Raw genomic sequence first — 24,464 nt, 5'->3', positions numbered from 1 at the left:
GTTGGAAGTGTTAAAAATGTTATAGATGATTTAAATGTTTTAATTTTGTTGTGGGGTGGGGTGGGGCGTTTTGTACAGTTCTCAGTATGACTTAATACACATGTTAATTTTATTTTATTTTACATAACATTGTTGCGCATTTTCTCAGATAAGACCGCTTCTCTCGGTAAGTGCGTCGGGTGTTTGTTCTCGTCCTCCTCCTCCTCCTCAGTCTGCCACCTCTTTGATTGGGCACATAATGCTCTTCATGAAACCTTCTGCCATCTCTCGTCTGCAGCATTTGCGTAGTCATCAAGACAGGCTGAGAAATTACAGGCCCCATTACAATAACTATCAGTATTATACCTATTGTTCACAAACAATAAATCTACCTATTAAAACAAATAAAATAAATTCAAATCGTCCACAGTATGATGAGATGTTTGTTCAGATGTTCAAATCACCTTAAAATAACTCCAGATTACATCAAAACTCCCCAGAAGTTGAAGAAGCCTTTTTTATGAAAACTCCTCCGATTTACAACATGGCATCCATACCACTGGGTTTAGTTCAGGTGAGAGCAACTTTTTCTCAGCGTTTGTTTCGGCGAGCGATATTTTTGGCGATATGTGGTCGAGATGCCGAAAGTAACGCTCGGCGATATTATGGGCGTTAGTTTCTATTTTTTTGACGTTTACGGCAGGAAAAAATGGGCGGGCGGTATTATTAATTATCGGCGTTAACTAAATGCCGAAAGTAACGCTGGGCGATAAGTGAGCGTTAGTTTCCATTTTTTTGCGAAATGGGCGCTATCTGGGCGGTATACCTCATCTCAGCGTTAAAATGGACGTTAAGTGGGCGGTAGCGATGCAAAACTAATGGAAAGTCTAGCCCCTGGTGTGTGACCTTATTTGGCATCTTCATCTAATAAAGTCCGAGGCAGGTGTAGCCATTCACAAATTCCATGACGGAAGAGGCCCATAACCTGCTGTAAATGCACCTTAACATGCCCTTCCCTTCCTTGCTCTGCAGAATTGTTTTTTTAAATAATCTACAAAATATATAAAATGTCCATTTATAGAATGTATGCAAAGCTTTACATATGTTCAGATCCACTAAATGGTCCCAATGTAATGAGAACTGCACCAGAATAATTGAGGTGATCTTGAGAGCAGATTGTGAAGCCTGTATAACACCCAAATATTAATTAGTTCAGAAGCGTACTTTGGGTAATGCTGCACCCAAGTAATCGCTAATTAAGATATTATAAACAGCAAAGATCCCAATGAAACAATTTTACATTAATATTTAACAGAAATCTGCATTTAATAGGGATTTAATATGACAGTTGTCTGGATGCTGCTGGAGTTATGCAGAGCAGAGAAGACACCTCCCAGAATGTTATAGTGTACATTATTATAATAATAATTGAAAGTTAGTGCAAGTTCCTTATCACTGCATCAATCGTAGTAAGACTTTTGTTTTTGTTTTTAAATCAGTAGTTTTGCATAAACCTGAAAACCTTCTCATTGGTTATAGAGTGTCAGATTTGATAATTGTTTGAAAGCAATATATGAATTGTAACGAGATACTTTATTTTGTTCTTGGCTGTAATGACAGACTTATAGATTTGTTTCTTATCGATTTCGCTCTGCTAACAGTTCCTGTGTATTCAAGTACATATTTATTTTCAGAAAAGACCCAAATAAAGCCATTTTTTTTCAACAATCAAGCCAATCTATTGCCCTTTTCACCATATCCTTCAATATCTTCTCTCCAGAAATGCATCTAATTACCTTTAGAATCCATTTTTATGGTCTGATTCAATGGTAAGTTTTCCCAGGGAAATCTTTGGATTCCCTTCCTATTCTGAACTGCCTCATTTTATCCTGTGTTCCCTGGTATTCGCCCTAGTGAACAATCTGCTAGGAACAGCTTCACCTGTTTCCTTCATAATCTTGAAAAATTTGATTAAACCACCTTTAAATTTCTTGTACAAAAAAAGCAATTCAACTTCTTTAATCTTTCCTCAGTCCACTGGTAGCACAATCCCCTCTGAGTCAGTAGGTCGTGGGTTCAAGCCCTGAGCATAATCTAGGCTGACACTTCAGTGCAGTACTGAGGGAGTGCTACACTGTTGGAGGTGCCGGCTTTCGGATGAGATGTTAAACTGAGGCCTCTTCTGCCTTCTCAGGTGGACACAAAGGCTCCCAGCCAGTATCACTAATACAAATTATCTGGTTATTTAGCACATCTCTGTTTGTGAAATCATGCTGTGCACAGCTTTGCTGCAGCATTTTCCTATATTACAACAATGTCTACTTTGTTGGCTATGAAGCACTTTGGGGCATCATGGGGATATGAAAGGTGCTATATAAATGCAAGGTAGTTCTTTCATAATCATAATCCCCGATATTTAGAATGGTTCTGATGAAAGGTCATTGACCTGAAATGTTAAATCTGTTTAGAAACATAGAAAATAGGTGCAGGAGTAGGCCATTCGGCCCTTCAAGCTTGCACCACCATTCGATAAGATCATGGCTGATCATTCCCTCAGTACCCCTTTCCTACTTTCTCTCTGTCATGTATGTAACCTCTATGTAACACCACTGCAATATTGTATATACTTAAGCAATGCACACCTTGACCACAGGGGGTGAGCTTGTGGGAGACACTCCTTACCTGGTCATCCGGGTATATAAAGGGAGGTCCCACGCAGGGAGATCACTTCTTGGTTTGTGAATACAAGTTCAGGTCATAGAGTGACCTTGTCCATAGAATGTGCCTCGTGTGGGTTTAGTGCCATTGAATAAGGACGTTACATTGGCGACGTGAAACGGGAATCAACGACCCACGAGAATGGCCACCGGTAGCACAGAGGAACGGTACTGTGTTGGTGAGGACTGGGACGATTTCATTGAGAGGCTCCAGCAAAGCTTTGTCACGAAAGAATGGCTGGGAGAAGCAGCGGCTGACAAGCGAAGGGCCCATCTGCTGACCAGCTGCGGACCGAAGACTTACACGCTCATGAAGGACCTACTAGCACCCGAAAAGCCGGCGGACAAAATCTTTGAAGAGCTCAGCAAACTAATCGGTGAGCACCTCAAACTGGCGAGCAGCATACACATGGCCCGACACAGATTCTATACCGACCGACGTCATGAAGGACAGAGCATACCGGACTTCGTTGAGGACCTCTGCCGTTTGGCCAGCCTCTAAGTTCACAGAAGCCTGCAGGGGGGAGATGTTAAGGGACTTCTTTATTGAGGGCATCGGTCATGCGGGGATTTTCCGAAAGTTAATTGAGACCAAGGACTTGACTTTGGAAGCGGCGGCGTTGATGGCTCAGACTTTCATGGCGGGGGAGGAGGAAACCAAAATAATATACGTGCGCAATTCTGCCTCCAACGCGGCGGGGGATCAGGGAGTCAATATCATAAATGCGACTCAGAGCCCCGCAGGCAGGCAAGGGCAGTTCGACACACCCCAGGCAGCAATAGACCCCAGAGTAGGTTTTCAACAGAGACAATGGCAGGCTGAACGGACATTTACGCCATCACAGTGGACAATGCGGTCCGGGGTGGAGCCATTGACACCCACTAACAGGGTACTCAAGAGCAGTCAAAGGGACAATCAGCGAGGAATGCCGGGCCATAGCTCCTTTGTTCACAACAATGGGAATCTCAGCTCATGCTGGAGGTGTGGGGGCAAACACTCCGCCAGGACTTGCAGGTTTCAACAATTTGTTGACAGAAATTGCAACCTCAGTGGCCATTTAGCTCGAATGTGCAGGAAGCCTGTAACCAGACTAATTTACGAGGTGGATGGACCAGAAGAGGGGTCTGTGAGGCAGGATGACTCTTGGGGCAAATCAATGGACGCTGAAGTTCAGCGGATTCATACGGCAAACATTCACAGCTCATATACCAAAACGCCACCAATACTGATGAAGGATTTATTAAACGGCATCCCTGTACGCATGGAGCTGGACATGGGGGCCAGCAAGTCACTCATGAGCGTTCAATAATTCGAAAAGCTATGGCCACTCAAAGCTAGTAGACCCAAACTAGAATGCATTGAGACACAGCTACGGACGTATACCAAAGAAATCATTCCAGTACTAGGTAGTGCAATGTTGGCGGTCACACACAATGGATCAGTGAATCGGCTGCTGCTCTGGATTGTTGGGGAGGAACTGGTTAGCTGAGATGAACTGGAAATGGGGGGATGTGCACGCAATGTCATCAGTGGAGCGAAGTTCGTGCTCACAAGTCCTACAACAATTTGAGTCACTATTCCAACCTGGCGTCGGGACGTTCAAAGGTACCAAAGTAGTGATACGCATCATCCCGGACGCCAGACCAGTGCACCACAAAGCCAGAGCGGTGTCATATGTGATGCGGGAGAAAATTGAGAGCGAATTGGACCGTTTGCTGAGAGAGGACATCATCTCGCCCGTTGAATTCAGCGACTGGGCGAGCCCCATCGTTCCCGTCCTAAAAGCGGATGGTTCTGTCAGGATCTGTGGCGACTACAAGGCCACTATCAATCGGGTGTCCCTACAAGATCAATACCCGAGAGCGGAGGATCTTTTCGCCACGCTGGCAGGTGGCAAGCTGTTTACCAAGTTGGACCTCACTTCAGCCTACATGACCCAAGAACTGGCCAACGAATCTAAACTACTGACCACCACCACTACACACAAGGGACTGTTAGTTCACAACAGGTGCCTGTTTGGCATTCGATCAGCAGCCGCGATTTTTCAAAGAAACATGGAAAGCCTTCGCAAATCCATTCTTGGAACAATCGTATTTCAGGACGACATCCTCATTATGGGTCGTGACACCGAGGAACACCTCCACAACCTGGAGGAGGTGCTACGCCGACTGGACCGGGTCGGCCTGCGACTCAAGGAGTCTAAATGTGTGTCTTTGGCTCCTGAGGTTGAGTTCCTGGGCAGGAGGGATTCAGATGGGATTCGGCCCACCGAATCCAAAACAGAGGCGATTCGATGAGCGCCCAGACCCAGCAACACATCGGAGTTGCGTTCATTTCCGGGATTCTTGCACTATTTCGGGAAATTTCTGCCGAACTTAAGCACGTTGTTGGAGCCGCTTCACGTGCTCCTGCGTAAGGGTTGTGATTGGTTTTGGGGGGACTGTCAAGAACGGGCTTTCAATCGGGTGCGGAACCTACTTTGATCAAATAAGTTATTAACCCTGTAAGACCCCTGTAAGAAATTGGTTCTGACATGTGATGCATCGTCCTATGGGGTTGGGTGCGTGTTGCAGCAGAGTAATGCTGAGGGCCAACTACAACCTGTGGCTTATGCTTCCAGGTCACTCTCTCAAGCAGAATGGGATATGGAATGGTTGAGAAGGAGGCACTCGCATTGTCTATGGTGTAAAAAAAATGCATTAGTACCTTTTTGGCAGGAGGTTTGAATTAGAAATGGACCACAAGCCGTTAACATCCCTGTTGTCAGACAGCAAGGCTGTCAATGCCAATGCGTCAGCTCGCATACAGCGATGGGCTCTCACGCTGGCTGCTTATAACTACTCCATCCGGCACCGGCCTGGCACCGAAAATTGTGCTGACGCGCTCAGCAGGCTTCCACTGGCCACCACTGAGGGGGCAGCGGAGCAAAGCGCTGAGATGGTCATGGCCGTTGATGCCTTTGATAGCGTAGACTCTCCCATCACAGCCCGCCAGATCAAAATCTGGACAAGCAGAGATCCCCTCCTATCTCTGATTTAAGAAATGTGTCCTGACTGGGGATTGGGCGCCCGTACACGGAACATGCCCTGAGGAGGTCAGACCGTTTCACAGGCGGATGGATGAGCTCTCCATCCAAGCCGACTGCCTACTATGGGGCAGCTGGGTAGTCATGCCCTGGAGGGGCAGGGAGGCATTCATCAGGGAACTCCACAGCGAGCATCCAGGCATTATGCTGATGAAGGCCATTGCCCGGTCACATGTTTGGTGGCTGGGAATTGATTCAGACCTTGAACACTGTGTTGACAGGTGCACGACGTGTGCCCAGCTGGGTAATGCCCCCAGGGAGGCCCCGCTCAGCCTGTGGCCCTGGCCCACCAGGCCATGGTCACATATTCATGTAGACTACGCGGGTCCATACATGGGAAAAATGTTTCTTATTGTGGTAGATGCATACTCGAAATGGATCGAGTGCATCATTTTGACTTCGTGCACGACATCCACCACTGTGGAGAGTCTACGTGCGGTCTTTGCAACCCAAAGCTTGCCGGACATCCTTGTTAGCGATAATGGCCCATGTTTCACGAGCTACGAATTCCGGGAGTTCATGTCGGGCAATGGCATCAACCATGTCAGGACAGCACCGTTCAAGCCGGCCTCCAGTGGCCAGGCGGAACGTGCGGTCCAAATCTTAAACAAGGCATGCTCAGGATTCAAGGACCCTCCCTTCAATGCCGCCTATCGCGGCTCCTGCTGGCCTATAGGTCCCGACCGCACTTGCTCACGGGGGTCCCGCCCGCTGAGCTACTTATGAATCGAACACTCAAAACTCGGTTGTCCCTCATTCACCCAGTCCTGACCGACATAGTTGAAGGCAAGCGCCAGTCCCAAAATGAATACCATGACCGAAATTCAAGGGGGAGATGTATAGAAATAAATGACCCCGTATTTGTCCTCAACCAGGCCATGGGGTCCAATGGCTTGAAGGCACTGTAATAGACAAAGAGGGGAACAGGATCATCGTGGTTAAACTTAACAATGGGCAGATATGCCGTAAGCATCTGGACCAAGTACAAAAAAGGTTCCGCATGAAGACTGAGGAACCCGAGGAAGATCATGAGATGGAGCTCACACAACCGTCAGTGAACGAGCAACAAGAACATTCAGCAGCATGCACAGTCCCGGCGGTCAGCCCGGACAGGCCGGAGTCACCACAGATGACAGACACTCACGCCAAGGCTCAACAACCAGAGCCCCAACTGCGGCGCTCCACGAGGGAGCGTAGACCACCTGAAAGACTTAACCTATGATCCCAATAAGACTTTGGGGGGGGGAGGTGATGTCATGTATGTAACCTCTATGTAACACTACTGCAATACTGTATATACTTAAGCAATGCACACCTTGACCACAGGGGGTGAACTTGTGGGAGACACTCCTTACCTGCTCATCCAGGTATATAAAGGGAGGTCCCATGCAGGGAGATCACTTCTTGGTCCTGTGAATAAAGGTTCAGGTCATAGAGTGACCTTGTCCATAGAATGTGCCTCGTGTGGGTTTTGTGCCATTGAGTAAGGACATTACACGCTCCATATCCCTTGATCCCTTTAGCCGTAAGGGCCATATCTAACTCCCTCTTGAATATATCCAATGAACTGGCATCAACAACTCTCTGCGGCAGGGAATTCCACAGGTTAACAACTCTCTGAGTGAAGAAGTTTCTCCCCATCTCCGTCCTAAATGGCCTACCCCTTATCCTAAGACTGTGTCCCCTGGTTCTGGACTTCCCCAACATCGGGAACAATCTTCCAGCATCTAACCTGTCCAGTCCCGTCAGAATCTTAGATGTTTTTATGAGATCCCCTCTCATCTTTCTAAACTCTAGTGTATAAAGGCCCAGTTGATCCAGTCTCTCCTCATATGCCAGCCCAGCCATCCCGGGAATCAGTCTGGTGAACCGTCACTGCACTCCCTCATTAGCAAGAACGTCCTTCCTCAGATTAGGAGACCAAAACTGAACACAATACTTCAGGTGAGGCCTCACCAAGGCCCTGTACAACTGCAGTAAGACCTCCCTGCTCCTATACTCAAATCCCCTAGCTATGAAGGCCAACATACTATTTGCCTTCTTCACCACCTGCTGTACCTGCATGCCAACTTTCAATGACTGATGAACCATGACACCCAGGTCTCGTTGCACCTCCCCTTTTCCTAGTCTGCCACCATTCAGATAATATTCTACCCTCGTGTTTCTGCCCCCAAAGTGGATAACCTCATATTTATCCACATTATACTGCATCTGCCATGCATTTGCCCACTCACCTAACCTGTCCAAGTCACCCTGTAGCCTCTTAGCATCCTCCTCACAGCTCACACTGCCACCCAGTTTAATGTCATCTGCAAACTTTGAGATACTACACTCAATTCCTTCATCCAAATCATTAATGTATATTGTAAATAGCTGGGGTCGCAGCACTGAGCCCTGCAGCACTCCACTAGTCACTGCCTGCCATTCTGAAAAAGACCCATTTATCCCGACTCTCTGCTTCCTGTCTGCCAACCAGTTCTCTATCCACGTCAATACATTACCCCCACTACCATGTGCTTTGATTTTGCACACCAATCTCTTGTGTGGGACCTTGTCAAAAGCTTTTTGAAAGTCCAGTTACACCACATCCACTGGTTCTCTCTTGTCCACTCTACTAGTTACATCCTCAAAAAAATCCAGAAGATTTGTCAAGCATGATTTCCCTTTCATAAATCCATGCTGACTTGGACCGATCCTGTCACTGCTTTCCAAGTATGCTGCTATTTCACCCTTAATAATTGATTCCAACATTTTCCCCACAACTGATGTCAGGCTAACTGGTCTACAATTACCTGTTTTCTCTCTCCCTCCCTTTTTAAAAAGTGGTGTTACATTAGCTACCCTCCAGTCCATAGGAACTGATCCAGTGTTGATAGACTGTTGGAAAATGATCACCAATGCAGCCACTATTTCTAGGACCACTTCCTTAAGTACTCTGGGATGCAGACTATCAGGCCCACGGGATTTATCGGCCTTCAATCCCATCAATTTCCCTAACGCAATTTCCCGCCTAATAAGGATATCCTTCAGTTCCTCCTTCTCACTAGACCCTCAGTCCCCTAGTACTTTCAGAAGGTTATTTGTGTCTTCTTTCGTGAAGACAGAACCAAAGTATTTGTTCAACTGCTCTGCCATTTCTTTGTTCCCCATTATAAATTCACCTGACTCCAACTGCAAGGGACCTACGTTTGTCTTCACTAATCTTTTTCTCTTCACATATCTGTCGAAGCTTTTGCAGTCAGTCTTTATGTTCCCGGCAAGCTTCCTCTCATACTCTATTTTCCCCCACTTAATTAAACCCTTTGTCCTCCTCTGCTGAATTCTAAATTTCACCCAGTCCTCAAGTGTGCTGCTTTTTCTGGCCAATTTATATGCCTCTTCCTTGGATTTAACACTATCCTTAATTTCCCTTGTTAGCCACGGTTGAGCCACCTTCCCCGTTTTATTTTTACTCCTGTAAGGGGGAGGGGTGGAGGTTGTGGTCTCTATGAGGGGGTCAGGTTCCCTTCTGACCAACTTGAGCGGTTTCGAATCGCTCCACCTCCCTTGGGTTCTGTACTCTGGATTTATTTGGGGGTGTGACAAAAGAGCAGAGGACGCTGGTTTGATGCAAAGAACTTTGTTTTTATTCCAATCAGGGTAATACAGGCTTATTACTCTAGTAAGAAAATACACGGCCAAACTTACAATCACTCTAAAAAAGAACAATACAAGGAAAGGTACAAGGTCAAACTTAAAGTCACTCTAATAAAGAACAGTACAAGGAAAGGTACAAGGTCAAACTTATAATCATTCTAATAAAGTACCATACACTACACATTCAAAGGGGGTTGCAGTAAAATTATACCTCCCACCTCCCAATACCTAATTCTAGCTAGGTTAGACTCCAGGGCAGGCAGGGACTTATGCTTACCAATCCTTTTGATAGTTAATGATTGATGGTGATGTTCTTCCTTCCTTCGGGACTTCAAGACTTCGAGGCTGGAGAGTCTCTCCTTCTCTCTCTCTCTCTCTCTCTCTCTCTCACTCCTCTGTCTCTCTCTGTTGAAAACTGTGGCCAGTTATACGATTTCAGTATTCTAATCTTGCCACCCAATCTGTTCAAAATTCACAATTTTGGCGAGCTTGGCTCTTCTTTGTAATATTTTGTCGGGCTCGTTAAAGTTGATATGTCTTGGGTGGGTTGATGTTCGAAAACTGTTTCCTGATGGAAATATTAGTTTGGTAATTGCAATGTCCTTTTGTGCTTAGTCATTCGCATACAGGCTGGATTGGGCCTCTTTGTGATGTATATGCTGAAATGGTTTGACCAGACCCATGTTGATGGGGAGCTATCTCTGGGTGATACTGTGATGGTAATATCTCTTGTGGAGGAAGATTTTCAAACACTCATTCTTCCAGACAGGTTAACTCAGTCCTCACACCCAGACAGTTCCAATAATCAAGTGGGCTTCTTTTGTTCCCTAGGTCCGCCCACAGGCTTGAATTTGTCTTATAACAGTTCATAATTCTATTAAAGTTCGTAGTTTCTTCCATAAGCACTTTAGCGTTCCAAACTTTTCGGTAGGTAGTTCCAAATTAAATTTCCTTTCGAATGAGCCCAAACACAGGGGCGGGTTCTAGTGAATTTTGCTCTCTGTACTCCAGACAGGGATGTACAATTGCTGAAGTTCATCCATGTGATCTTTAAATGTTTGCCATTGCCTATCCACCGTCAACCCTTTAAGTATCATTTGTCAGTCTATTCTAGCCAATTCATGCCTCAAACCATCAAAGTTACCTTTCCTTAAGTTCAGGACCCTAGTTCCTGAATTAACTGTGTCACTCTCCATCTTAATAAAGAATTCTACCATATTAGGGTCACTCTTCCCCAAGGGGTCTCACACAACAAGATTGTTAATTAGTCCCTTCTCATTACACATCACCCAGTTTAGGTTGGCCAGCTCTCTAGTTGGTTCCTCGACATATTGGTCTAGAAAACCATCCCTAGTACACTCCTGGAAATCCTCCTCCACCGCATTACTATTAGTTTGGTTAGCTCAATCAATATGTAGATTACAGTCACCCATGATAACTGCTGTACCTTTATTGCACACATCCCTTATTTCTTGTTTGATGCTGTCCCCAACCTCACTACTACTGTTTGGTGGTCTGTACACAACTCCCACTAGCGTTTTCTGCCCTTTGGTATTCCACAGTTCCAACCATACCGATTCCACATCATCCAAGCTAATATCCCTCCTTATTATTGCATTAATTTCCTCCTTAACCAGCAACGCCACCTGCCTCTTTTTCCTTTCTGTCTATCTTTCCTAAATATTGAATACCCCTGAATGTTGAGTTCCCAGCCTTGGTCACCCTGGAGCCATGTCTCCATGATGCCAATTACATCATATCTGTTAACTGCTATCTGCGCAGTTAATTCGTCCACCTTATTCCGAATAATCCTTGCATTGAGGCACAGAGCCTTCAGGCTTGTCTTTTTAACACACTTTGCCCCTTTAGAATTTTGCTGTAATGTGGCCCTTTTTGATTTTTGCCTTGGGTTTCTCTGCCCACTTTTACCATTCTCCTTTCTATCTTTTGCTTCTGCCTCCATTTTATTTCCCTCTGTCTCCCTGCATAGGTTTCCATCCCCCTGCCATATTAGTTTAACTCCTCCCCAACAGCACTAGCAAACACTCCCCCTAGGACATTGGTTCCGCTCCTGCCCAGGTGCAGACCGTCCGGTTTGTACTGGTCCCACCTCCGCCAGAACCGGTTCCAATGTCCCAGGAATTTGAATCCCTCCCTTTTGCACCACTCCTCAAGCCACGTATTCATCTGAGCTATCCTGCGATTTCTACTCTGACTAACATGTGGCACTGGTAGCAATCGTGAGATTACTACTTTTGAGGTCCTACTTTTTAATTTAGCTCCTAGCTCCATAAGTTCGTCTCATAGGACCTCATCCCGTTTTTTCCTATATCGTTGGTACCTATATGTACCACGACAATTGGCTGTTCACCCTCCCTTTTCAGAATGTCCTGCACCCACTCCGAGACATTTTTGACCCTTGCACCAGGGAGGCAACATACCATCCTGGAGTCTCGGTTGTGGCCGCAGAAACGCCTATCTATTCCCCTTACAATCGAATCCCCTATCACTATAGCTCTTCCACTCTTTTTTTCCTGCCCTCCTGTGCAGCAGAGCCACCCACGGTGCCATGAACTTGGCTGCTGCTGCTCTCCCCTGATGAGTCATCCCCCTCAACAGTACCCAAAGCGGTGTATCTGTTTTGCAGGGGGATGACCAAAGGGGACCCCTGCACTGCCTTCCTTGCACTGCTCTTCCTGTTGGTCACCCATTCCCTATCTGGCTGTGTACCTTTAACCTGCGGTAAGACCAACTTGCTAAACAGATGCTGCCTGACCTGTTGAGTATGTCCAGCATTTTCTGTTTTTATTTTGAACTGATCTTTGTTGCTCGCTACTGTGTCCTCCTGAAGAGAATCGTTTTCCCTGTGAATAGTTTACTAAGACTCCACACAGTACTACAGATAGAATCTGACTAGTACCTTATACAACTATTTTGGGGGAAACGATGAATTAAGTACCGGCATTAAAACCGACACATTAAACAAATTAAGCTTTTGCCATTAAAAGGATCAAATTAAAATTTGGTTGCTGTGGGTGATGATGCACTCCAGTCTTTCTGGCGCCCACCTCTCACGGAAGGCTGCGAGCGTATCAGTGGACACCGCGTGCTCCATCTCCAGGGACACCCTGGCTCAAATATAACCGTGGAAAAGAGGCAGACAGTCAGGCTGAATGACCCCCTCGACCTCTCGCTGCCTGGACCGATTAATGACCACCTTGGCCATGCCCAGGAGCAACTATTTGGTTTTGTACTAATATAACCCAGTTCTGTTTATTTAGTGATCAGCACACTGTCACTTTTAACACATACTCTTTATGGTTCTATCCCCCAATGTGAATTACTTCACATTTCTCAACATTTAATTGCACCACATCCAAGTTCCCCTCCAAGTCACACACCATCTTGACTTGGAAATATATCGCTGTTCCTTTATCGTCCACTGTTGGAGTACCTTCACCACACGGACTGCAGCGGTTCAAGAAGACAGCTCACCACCACCTCTGAAGGGCAATTAGGGAAGGGCAATAAATGCTGGCCTTGTCAGTGATGCCCACATCCCATGAACGAATAAAAATAAATCTCGCACCAATTGGCCCGGTTACCTAAAACATCAAAAATTCCTACTGAATCCAGTTGCATTTTTCCCAATTATTTGTTATGCCACCTCTTTAAGTGTCATTTGTAAAAGTAGAGATTTATCTTAGTATCCCCTCGTCTGACTCCTTAGTACCCACCAAAATCACCCAGCATTCCAAATGGGCACAGTACCCTGTCTCTTTCCAGTCTCAAAGGTTCCCTTTTCTAGCTCTCCTTTTTTCTTTCCTTGCGTCCTTTTCCCTGGCGCTGCACTTGCTTAAAAGCTGTTTATCGTCAACATCTTCCAGTTCGACCCGAAACGTTAACTCTGTTTCTCTCTCTACACCTGCTGTTTGCAGCAGTTTCTGATCTTATTGCAGATGCCCAGCAAATGCAGTTTGTTGTTTGGTTTAGTGTCAGATTCAAGCACTTTTGATTTTATTTGAATTGCACCCGCAGCCAACATTTCAACCGCGGGCTTCTGGAAACGCTCTCTGAGTTTCAGGAGAATTGCTAAAGTTACAGTTGTTTCAACAAAACTTAGCACTCGGTCAACTCTGGAGAGCGGGAAAGCATCCTTGCAGTTGTTGTTTGATGCCTGCGGTATCCCCGAGTTCAAACTGTGGGCTTTTCTTGCACCGAACTCCCAGTGGTTTAGTTCAAGCCCCTTTCAAAGTCTCTGTCCTTTGGCATTCCTTTCACTTTGCCTTTAATCGACATCATTGCATATTTATTGCACAAAGTCAAGCTCCAATTGTCTTTTTATTATTGTTTTAGTTTCACCCGGACCGGCGATGAACAAGTCTGATATTTTGGTCCAGGGAGGCTGCTACCTGTGTGGAGAGAAGTGTGTGGAGAGACTGAGTCAAGATTCTGGTGTGTTTTCCTCTGGGATTTCAGCCAAGTAACGGTGGAGGGAGTTCCACGTTCCCTTTCATTTGTTTCTTCCCATATCTCGGGGCTCTGGTGTATTTAATACATGAGGAGGCGGAAGGTGGTCATGTTAGCTCTGCAGACGCAATGGTCCCCCGCCCCCACTCCACAACCCGCGCCACAAACCCTGCCTGGAAATCTTTGGAGGCGCGCCGTCATTCAGCTCCGAGCGAGCTGGGACTTGGGTGAAACTCCGCTGCGGCTTCAATCCGGTGCAAGCCAGGCACACCAGAGGAATAGTTACCGCCAAAGGGACATGGTTCCTGTTCCGCCTGGAGACTAGATACGTTGCTAGTGAGCTCAAGCAAAAATCCGAGCAGGCGCAACTTCCATTCAATAGTCGTAGAGTAACTTCAGTCCCAACAACTCCTCATTGTGGCACGGTCCTCCGAATCTCGTCAACCCGAGGAGTTGGGCGGTGCTGCCAGATACTTCCATTCTCTAGGTTGCCCACACGGTCTGAATGGACCGCTAGCCCCTGCAGGATGGAAAGTATGTCCATAAATGGTACTTTGTCGTGGTTTATTCGTTGTGACAACGTGTCCTGTTCTCTCTTCCCTGTCTCCACCTCGATCCCAGTTACTATCGTCTGTATCGTCCTGTTCATCATCGGGGTCACCGGCAACACGCTGACTATCCTGATCATAAGACGGTACAAGGACATGAAGACCACTACCAACCTCTACCTGTCCAGCATGGCGATCTCGGACCTGCTGATCTTCCTCTGCTTGCCTTTTGACCTGTACCGTATGTGGAAGTACATGCCCTGGCTCTTTGGGGACTTTTTGTGCCGGTTTTACCAGTACGTCAATGAAGGCTGCACCTACGCCACCATCCTGCACATTACAGCCCTGAGCATTGAGAGGTACCTGGCCATCTGCTTCCCTCTCCAAGCCAAGGTGTTCATCACCAAGCGAAGAGTAAGGTCTGCCATCGCCTTGCTGTGGACCCTAGCCCTGCTGTCTGCTGGACCCTTCTTCTTCCTGGTTGGAGTGGAACATGACATGTGCACGCATACCGAATACGCCGTCAGCTCGGGGATGCTAGACATCATGATCTGGGTCTCGACCATCTACTTCTTCTTCCCCATGTTCTGCCTCACTTTCCTCTATGGGTTCATCGGCAGGAAACTGTGGAGAAGCAAGGGCGAGATCAAGGGTCCGAATGCTGCAAACAGGGAGAAATATCATAAGCAGACAGTCAAGATTTTGGGTAAGTCTAGTTATAGCCATTGGTTAGATAAGAAGCAATAATAACATGCTTAGAGTTTACCCACGATATGCATCCAGGCGAGAAGAATCGCCGTTGTGTTATCGCCCCTTCAAAACATCACCTAGTTGAGTACAGTCTGGCTTCCAGTACTTTCACTGCCGGACTCCAAAGGGCAATTCGAAGGTGCAAAATGAAAAATTCCACAGTAGATTTAGACTGTCCAAGTTTCAAATAAAATCAGTGTATCTCCACACAAAACCAAAATATTTTGTGTATCACCAGTCTGTTTAATAAATAATTATCATGTTTCACAACAACCTCTACAACCAAACTAAGACGTGAAGTTAGGTTGGTACGTTGATTTGAATTTTTCTCAGCTTTAAATGACACTGTCAATGGATGAAGCGGTCCAGCCAATCCTGCTGTGCTCAGTCTCCTTCAAGTTCGGCTGCTGCTACTTTATTTCAAAATCTTTTGACTTGGATACTGCAGGAAAATGACTTGTAAGCAATGCACAGCTGTGGGGTGAGGTTCTAACTCGGTTGGCAACAGAAAAATCTGTGTAAAAACTCAGAGCTTGTAATGAACAAAATATAACTAGTGAGCGATAGAAAATGACCGCGCATTTGCTTATCCAGATTATGTGCGGATTATTCATTATTCTAATGTTTTATTTTCGCCCGTGAGATGTATGTTCAATCTAGCTATCTATCACTTTCTCTGTATGAATCTATATTGGGAACACAACTCCTATCCGTTGAAAAGTTTAATTTGTGATACATCATCAGAAATGTGTTGAGTAATTTTTTTTTCTAAATGTTTGTTTTGTTTCCTGGCTTGCAAACACTGTATTGCGACATATGTCTCAAAAAAAAAGCTTTAGATTGTCAAGCTATTGAATGAACCAAAACATGTGTGCATTTGGGCACAATAGAGCTGGTGTGGTAACCCTTATATACACATTGAGAGTTACTGCATGCTTTGTTTCTCGTCAATAACCCCAGTAGATGTGGTGTCCTAGATCTGGACGATTCTAAAGAAAGACTTGGATTTATATATTGCCTTTCATGACCACCGGATGTTCCAAAACAATTAAGTACTTTTTGAGGTACTTTGTAAGGTAGGAAATGCGGCAGCCAATTTGCAGACAGTAAGCTTCCACAAACAGCGCTGTGATAAAAACCAGAAAATCTGATTCAGTGATGTTGATTCAAGAATAAATGTTGACCAGGGTTAACCCCGCCCCCAGCTCTTCAAAATAGTGCCACGGGATCTTTTGGCCACCTGAAAAGGCAAACCAGACAATGGTTGAACGTCTCATCCGAAAGACGGCACCTCCGACAGTGCAGCACTCCCTCAGTACTGCACTGGAGTGTCAGCCTAGATGTTTGTGCTCAAGTCTCTGGAGTGGGGCTTGAACCTACAACCTTCTGACTCAGTCCAAAGAAGGAATCTTACAATAAATAGAATTGTACTGCACTAATGGCCATGTTTCCCTTCTGTCTTCTCAGCTGTGGTTGTCTTGGCGTTTGCTATCTGCTGGTTGCCTTTCCATGTTGGCCGATATCTCTTCAACACCTCAAAGAGTGGGGGCGTCGATATGTACATTTTCAGTCAGTATTTCAACGTTGTCTGCATGCTACTGTTCTACCTCAGCGCCTCCATCAACCCTATCCTCTACAACCTCATGTCCAAAAAATACAGAACGGCAGCCAGCAAGCTGCTGTTTACTCGCCAGGCCAGACCATGGTCCTTCTCCAGCAACAGGGATACCAGAGATGACACTTTAGGCTGTACGGAGACGAGCACCAGCGTCTGAAACATCCAAGGGAGCCAATGGATAAATCTATTGGATATACAGGGAATGAAGGGGAGGGGAGAGAAAATCTACAAAATGTTACATTTCTACAAACAGGCACTGTGCTTTTCTGACTTCTCCTATGTAAATGTTTATAATGTATCTTGTTTGATGAAATGGTTCGCTCTATCAGCATCATGTGCAAATTTGATCTGTGGCTATTGAGATATGGGTTTTCTAACTTTTGAACAATTGCTAAGCTGCTTTGGTACAAATTGGTTTGCCATTGCATGAGTGTGTATGAAGGTGTGAAGAGACTTTAACTGGTTATAAATTAAAAATAGAAAACGAATTGTTTACTAAACTATATGGTTCAGTACAGTTCCCAGCGAGCTCTATGTAAAGATGTGTATTGAATAAATATTGTAACTTGACTTCACCGGATAGGAGATAGCGGAAATGGAAGCTAATTGTTTCTGTGCCTTTTGGCTCATGCCATGATGATTGCAGTGTTCAGCTCCATCCATAATTCCCCAATGAAGCAGTCCATCTCTGCATGTACAACATCGAGGCTAAGGCTGATGTGACAAGTATTATTGATGTCACATGAGTGTCAGGTAATGACCATCTCCAACAACAGAGTCTAATCACCTCCCCTTGACATTCAATTAATTACCATTGTTGAATACGCCACGATCAATATTCTAGGGGTCACCATTGACCAGTAACTACAATGGACCAGCCATGTAAATGCTCTACCTACTAGTGGAGGTCTGAGGCTGGGTATTCTGCAGCGAGTGGGTTAGCTTCTGACTCCCCAAAGCCTCTCTACTATCTACAAGGCACAAGTTAGGAGTGTAATGGAACACTCGCCTGGATGGGTGCAGCTCCAGCAACACTCATGAAGCTTGACACCATCCAGGACAAAGCAGCCTATGAGAACGGCAGTCCATCCACTCCCACCACCATAGTGACTGTAGTGTGTACTATCTACAGGATGCACTACAGCAACTCACCAAAGCTTCTTTTGCAGCACCGCCCAAACCCATGACCTCCACCACCTGGAAGGACAGCTGCATGGGAACATCACCACCTCCAAGTTCCCCTCCAAGTCACACATCCAAACTTGGACATATATTGCCATTCCTGCACTATTGCTGGGTCGAAATCCTGGAACTCCCTTCCTAACAGCACTGTGGGAGTACCTTCATCACACAGACTGCAGCGGCTCAAGAAGGCAGCAATAAATGCTGACCTTACCAGTGACACCCACATCCCAAGAAGAAATTTTTAAAAAGATTCTTCTTGTAGTCTAGAAGATGATGAAGCATATCACCTACAGTCAATTGACCAAAGCAGCAAGGGAGATGGGGGCGGGGGAAGGGGGTGTCTTTGTCACGCACCAGCCTGGTGTCATGTGATTCAGAATCAGAAGTAAAATGTGAGGAAAATTTAACCATCCCCCCCCAAAAAAAAATTGTTGTCTGGTTGTAAAAATCGGAAAACGTTTTATGTTGTGTTCTGTGACGATGTGTGTGCAGTGACTCCTATTGTAATAATTACAGCTGTGTAATAATTTAAACTGGTAACATGTGAATCATTTACATTTGATAACTTCAATAGCTATATGTCGCTACACAACCATAGCTTTCAAACGGTGACAAAATTATGAAAAAAAAGTAGATAGTAACATACTTAAATTACCATTACCACTTAAAGACACCAGCACAATTCAAGAAAGACCAAGCAAGTGAAAGGTAGTGATTGTGTCTCATGTCTCAGTGTTCCATGCTGACCAGGAATCCCATTCAAAAATGTTTACAATAGTATCACTCACTCAACAAAAATATATTCCAGTGAGAAGGAAAGACTTTAGGAGAAGGGAGAACCATCCATGGCTAACTAAGGAAGTAAAGGATGGTATCAAATTGAAAACAATGGCATTATTAGTGGGAGGCCAGAGGATTGGGAAACTTTTCAAAACCAGCAAAGGACGACTAAAAAAATAATAGAGGGAAGATAGATTATGAAAGTAAACTAGCAAGAGCTTATACAGTTATATAAAAAGAGAGTAGCTAAAGTAAACATTGGTCCTTTAGATGAGACTGGGGAATTAATAATGGAAAATAGGGAAATGGCAGAGACTTTGAACAAATATTTTGCATCAGTCTTCACAGTAGAAAACACTAAAAACATTCCAATAATGGATAATCAAGGGGCCATAGGAAGGGAGGAATTTAAAATAATCACTATCACTAAAGAAAAACTACTCAGTAAAATAATGGAACCAAAGGCGGACAAGTCCCCTGCACCTGATGGCTTGCATCCTAGGGTCTTAAAAGAAGTGGCTGCAGAGATTGTGGATGCATTGGTTGTAATCTACCAAAATTTCCTGGATTCTGGTGAGGTCTCAGAAGATTGGAAAATTGCAAATGTAAAGCCCTTGTTTAAAAAAGGAGGCAGACAGAAAGCAGGAAACTATAGACCAGTTAGCCTAACATCTGTCATTGGTAAAATGTTGGAGTCCATTATTAAGGAAGCAGGAGCAGGACATTTGAAAAAGCCTAATACAGTCAGAGTCAGCATGGTTTTATGAAAGGGAAATAATGTTTGACTAATTTGCTGGAGTTCTTTGAGGATGTAATGAGCAGGATGGATAAGGGGGAACCAGTGGATGTAAGGTATTTGGATTTCCGTAAGGCATTCGATAAGGTGCTACATAAAAGGTTACTGCACAAGAGCTCACGGGGTTGGGGGTAATATCTAACAGAAAACAGAGTTGGGATAAAAGGGCCATTTTCCGGTTGGCAAACGGTAACTAGTGGGGTGCCACAGGGATCGGTGTTGGGGTCTCAACTATTTACAATCCATATTAATGATTTGGATGAAGGGACCAAGTGTAATGTAGCCAAGTTTGCTGATGATACAAAGATGGGCAGGGATATCGACAGGCTAAGTGAGTGGGCAAGAATTTGGCAGATGGAGTACAATGTGGGAAAGCGTGAGGTTATCCACTTTGGCAGGAAAAATAAAAAAGCTAATTATTATTTAAATAGGGAGAAATTACTAAATGCTGCAGTACAGAGGGACCGGGGGATCCTTGTGCATGAAACACAAAAAGTTAATTTGCAGGTACAGCAAGTAATCAGGAAGGCAAATGGAATGTTGGCCTTTATTGCAAGAGGGATGGATTATAAAAGTAGGGCCTATACTCATTGGAGTTTAGAAGAATGAGAGGTGATCTTATTGAAACATGTAAAATACTGAGTGTTGTGTCCTTAGATGCTCTAACAATGACTCCACGAGGCAGTGGTTTGTACTTGAACTGTAGTGACCTTAGTCCTTTATTTGCTAACTCCAGAGTGAGGATCACACCTGATGGCCTGCCTTTTATACTAGGCCAGGCACACCTGTACAGGTAACCTACGAGTCTCCCCCTGCTGTGCCCTCTGGTGACACACCTTGATATAGTACCAACAGTGGCCATGTAAGATACATGACACTGAGGAGGCTCGATAAGGTAGGTGCAGAGAGGATGTTTCCCCTCGTGGGGGAATCTAGAACTAGGGGGCATAGTTTCAGAATAAGGGGTTGCCTATTTAAATCTAAGATGAGGAGGACTTTCTTTTCTTAGAGGGTTGTAAATCTGTGGAATCTCTGCCCCAGAGAGCTGTGGAGGCTGGGTCATTGAATATATTTAAGGTGGAGATACAGATTTTTGAGCGATGTGAGTGAAGGGTTATGGGGAGCGGGCAGGGAAGTGGAGCTAAACCCAAAATCAGATCAGCCATGGTCTTATTGAATGGTAGAGCAGGCTCAATGGGCCAAATGGCCTACTCCTGCTCCTATTTGTTATGTTCTTACATTCACTACAGGCTGCCATTGTCAAGTTGTTCCATACAGCTCCGTGTTCACAGCTAAAAGAGGCAGAAGGAAATAAAGTGACAAATGCTCCTTTAATAGTATCATGCTGCAGTTACATGTGAGAATGGTGCCAGTCTCCTGGTGATTGGCTGTCGCTAAACCGGTGTGTTCCAATCATCCGTGGCATCCACCAGCTACTTATCTTAAGCTTTGACATGTCTCAGCTGAGTGTCTGGGCTAAACACTAAACACAGGAAACAACTGTGATGTTCCATCAGTCTCACTTTACACTACTGTATACAACATTAGGGGAGACTTTGGGTTACTCACTCGCTTTCAATTAATCCATGCAGTAGGTATGAAAGGAAAGGAAATGGAGTGTTCAGAATACTGTACAAAATGTTCAATGTGTCAGCTTGGCTCAGTGCCATTAGGATAATGGAAAAAAAGAGAAATACTTGCATTTATATACCGCCTTTCACAATCAACTTACGTACCAAAGTACTTTACCGTCAATGAAGTACTTTTGAAGTGTAGTCACTGTTGTACTGTAGGAAACGCAGCAGCCAATTTGCGCTCAACAAGCTCCCACAAACAGCATTTCTGTGAGTCAGAATGCCAATTGGTGCCCAAGGTGGCAGCATTCATCTGGCTTCAAATTTCCAAAAGACCCAAACTTTAGCCCTCCCAAGACCTGGGGGCCGAAGAAACCTAATCCCTCACCCCAACACTGAGGGAGTGCTGCACTGTTGGAGGTGCTGTCTTTTGGATGAGACATTAAAACCAAGGCCCAACCTTCCCTCACAGGTGGACAGAAAAGATCCCATGGCACTAGTTTGAAGAAGAGTAGGGGATCCCCCTTGGTGTCCTGATCAATATTTATCCCTCAACCAACATCACTAAAACAGATTATAAGTTTCATGATGACATTTCTGTTTGTGGGACCTTGCAATTGTTGTAAGTTGGCTGTCGGATTTCCTGAAGTACATCAGTAACTACATTTCAAAAGTACTTCATCTATAGCGCGGAGATATTTTGAGGTCATGAAAGGTACTATATAAGTGCAAATCTTTCTACTTTATGATACAAGGTCAGTATTAATGACCTCTAATTCAGAAATTAAAGCTGGTCGTGTAATTTGAAATCATTTCAAACCCAATCTCCAAAACTCTGGCTCATATGTAAACCTCTACATCTGGAGTGCCTAAACCTTTTGTCTTTGTTTATATCAAGAAGCTTTAGGGGAGAGAGGGGGCCACAATGTTGTGAGGTTTTATCTGGTCTCCTGCCAATGGAAGATTGGCAGAAACCTAAAAATGTCAAGGAACTAGCATAACCAGATTATGCCAGTCTCTATTTTCTGAGGGGGTTCCACTTAATTTGATTCCATCTCAATCTGTGGTCACCAATAAGTCTTGGTGTTCTGATTGGGATTTTTCCACCAATCACGCAACAGCACTAAGAACCGTCCTTTCCAAACTCCAGACCCACGGTTCAAAAGAACTTGAATAAGAAGTATAAATGAAACATAACTGAGTTGCCTGTACATTGTTGACTGGACTTCCAGGGCTCAAGATAGTACTTAGTATAGTTAATACTGAGGAAGGCTGCAACAATATACAAGACATTAATAAACTTGCAAAATGGGTGTGTAAATGGCAAATGAATTTCATTATAGAGGTAGGAGGAATAAGGAGACCACATACTCCTTGGAAAATAAGGGTCTGAATGGACATGGGGAGGAAAGGGATCTAGGGATACAGATTAACAAATCATTAAAAGTAGCAATGCAGGTTAACAAGGCCATAAAAATACAAACAAAGCCTTGGGGTTAATTTTTAGAGGAATAAAATTGAAAAACAGGGAAGTTATGTTAAACCTGTATATAACCTTGGTTAGACCACACCGAATACTGTGCACAGTTCTGGTCTTCATCTTACAAAAAGGAAATAGAGGCACTGGAGAAAGTGCAAAAAAGATTTACAATGTTGATACCAGAACTGAGAAATTATAACGATCAGGAAAAAATGGGACTCTTTTCTCTAGAAAACAAAAGATTGAGGGGTGACTTAATACAGGTTTGATAGGGTAGACGTAGAGAAGATGTTTCCACTTGTTGGGAGGGGGGGGGGGGGTCAAAATTAGGGGCCATAAATATAAAATAGTCACTAATAAATTCAATAAATAATGCAAGAGAAACTTTACCCAGACAATGGTTAGAATGTGGAACTCACTACACATGGCGTAGTTGAGGTGAATAGCATAGAAGCCTTTAAGGGGAAGCTAAGTACATGAAGGAGAAAGGAATAGAGGATATGGAGATAGGAGCATAAACACCAGCACAGACCAGTTGAGCCGAATGGCCTGTTTTTGTGTTGTAAATTCTATGTAATGTAATACTGTACTTTGGTTATCTCCACTCCACGTCTTTATCTCCTGGTTTCCCAATTGGGCTGAATTATATGCCTATTAATTAATTGGCTCCTCTGCTAATATCTCCCATATTGGAATAGATTTCTGATGCTCAGTTCATTAGTTTGATAACACAATCAGGAATGTGACATTACATAAAGATTGATTTCTCTGTTTGATAAAAGACATAATGAAATTAGTTGGTGGACTATAACCTAATTTTACTACAAACACACTACAAAGCGGCTGTAGTTATTTCCAATTCTAACGTGACACTGCTTCAAGAAACTAATGAAGCTTGTGAAATAAAAATTATAGGAATCTATTTACTTACAGATCTGAAAATAGATAGCACCTGTTGACCTGGTGCCTAAATGGACTCTTTCTGAGTGCAAAGTGATGAAAAGGCTAAGTGAAATCAAATATTTAAACTGCCGAATGACAGCAAGAGCAGTAACAGACAGGAGGGCTCTGCTTCTCTTCTTCTTCCTAGGCGGTCCCTCGTGTCGAGGATGACTTGCTTCCACACCAAAAATGGATGAGTTCACAGGTGTTTCAATGAAGGACCTGATATTCCAGGTCCCGAACTACATGTTGAAGGGTGGAAGATGCCTGTGCATGGATTTTTTTTAACGTGTGGTGGCCGTTGCACACCAGCCACCACACGGGCTTGACAGAACTAGGTCTTGGTCCAGTGGCAAGGATTAACCAAGACCAGCTCTGCTGCACGGAGCAAGTGCGCATACATATCGCAGTGTGGGCTGGCCCATGTTGCCACAGGGTCCTTGCCTCAGCTGGGCCCCGAACTTGAGCCTCCTCTGGGCCCTGATCACATCGCTCTGGAATCTCTCGCTGCTTCTTCGCTGTTCTCTATGGTCTGATCGTCACCAGTTGTCTCCCTATTTAGGGGGTGAAATTCAACTTTGGTGGTGTCGCAAAATGGGCCATACCGGAACTCCGTTCAATGAAAAGGGAAATTGGGCAAGGTGTATAACGGGCAGACGATTTGCTACCCCCACAGAATTTCAGGGCCCATTTGTGGCCTCCTCCCCACCCCACAAACTTCTTGACATGCATAAAGACAAAAGGCTCGGACACTCCAGATGTATAGGTTTACATTCGAGGCAGGTGATTTCAAATTGCACGGCAGGCTTTAATTTCTGAATTAGGGGCCAACAATCCTAAAATTTGATATTATGAGTGTAAGAAAGGAATTTCGGCCCTTTACTTTCATAAACACACTGGAAG

At 44.7% G+C, this 24,464-nt stretch overlaps 1 protein-coding gene across 1 annotated transcript; it reads left to right on the top strand.

The window, feature by feature from the left end:
- The first annotated feature begins 14,415 nt into the window (after positions 1–14,415).
- Positions 14,416–16,961, top strand: LOC139276284 (motilin receptor-like). Its single transcript, XM_070894040.1, has 2 exons — positions 14,416–15,142; positions 16,654–16,961. Exons 1-2 carry the CDS (start codon positions 14,416–14,418, stop codon positions 16,959–16,961), a joined length of 1,035 nt encoding a protein of 344 aa, XP_070750141.1.
- Positions 16,962–24,464: the final 7,503 nt, after the last annotated feature.

Source organism: Pristiophorus japonicus, chromosome 11 (genome assembly GCF_044704955.1).
Source record: "Pristiophorus japonicus isolate sPriJap1 chromosome 11, sPriJap1.hap1, whole genome shotgun sequence".
Lineage (NCBI taxonomy): Eukaryota > Metazoa > Chordata > Chondrichthyes > Pristiophoridae > Pristiophorus > Pristiophorus japonicus.
The sequence above is the reverse complement of the archived record's forward strand: the minus strand, read 5'-3'. Positions and strand labels throughout refer to the sequence as shown.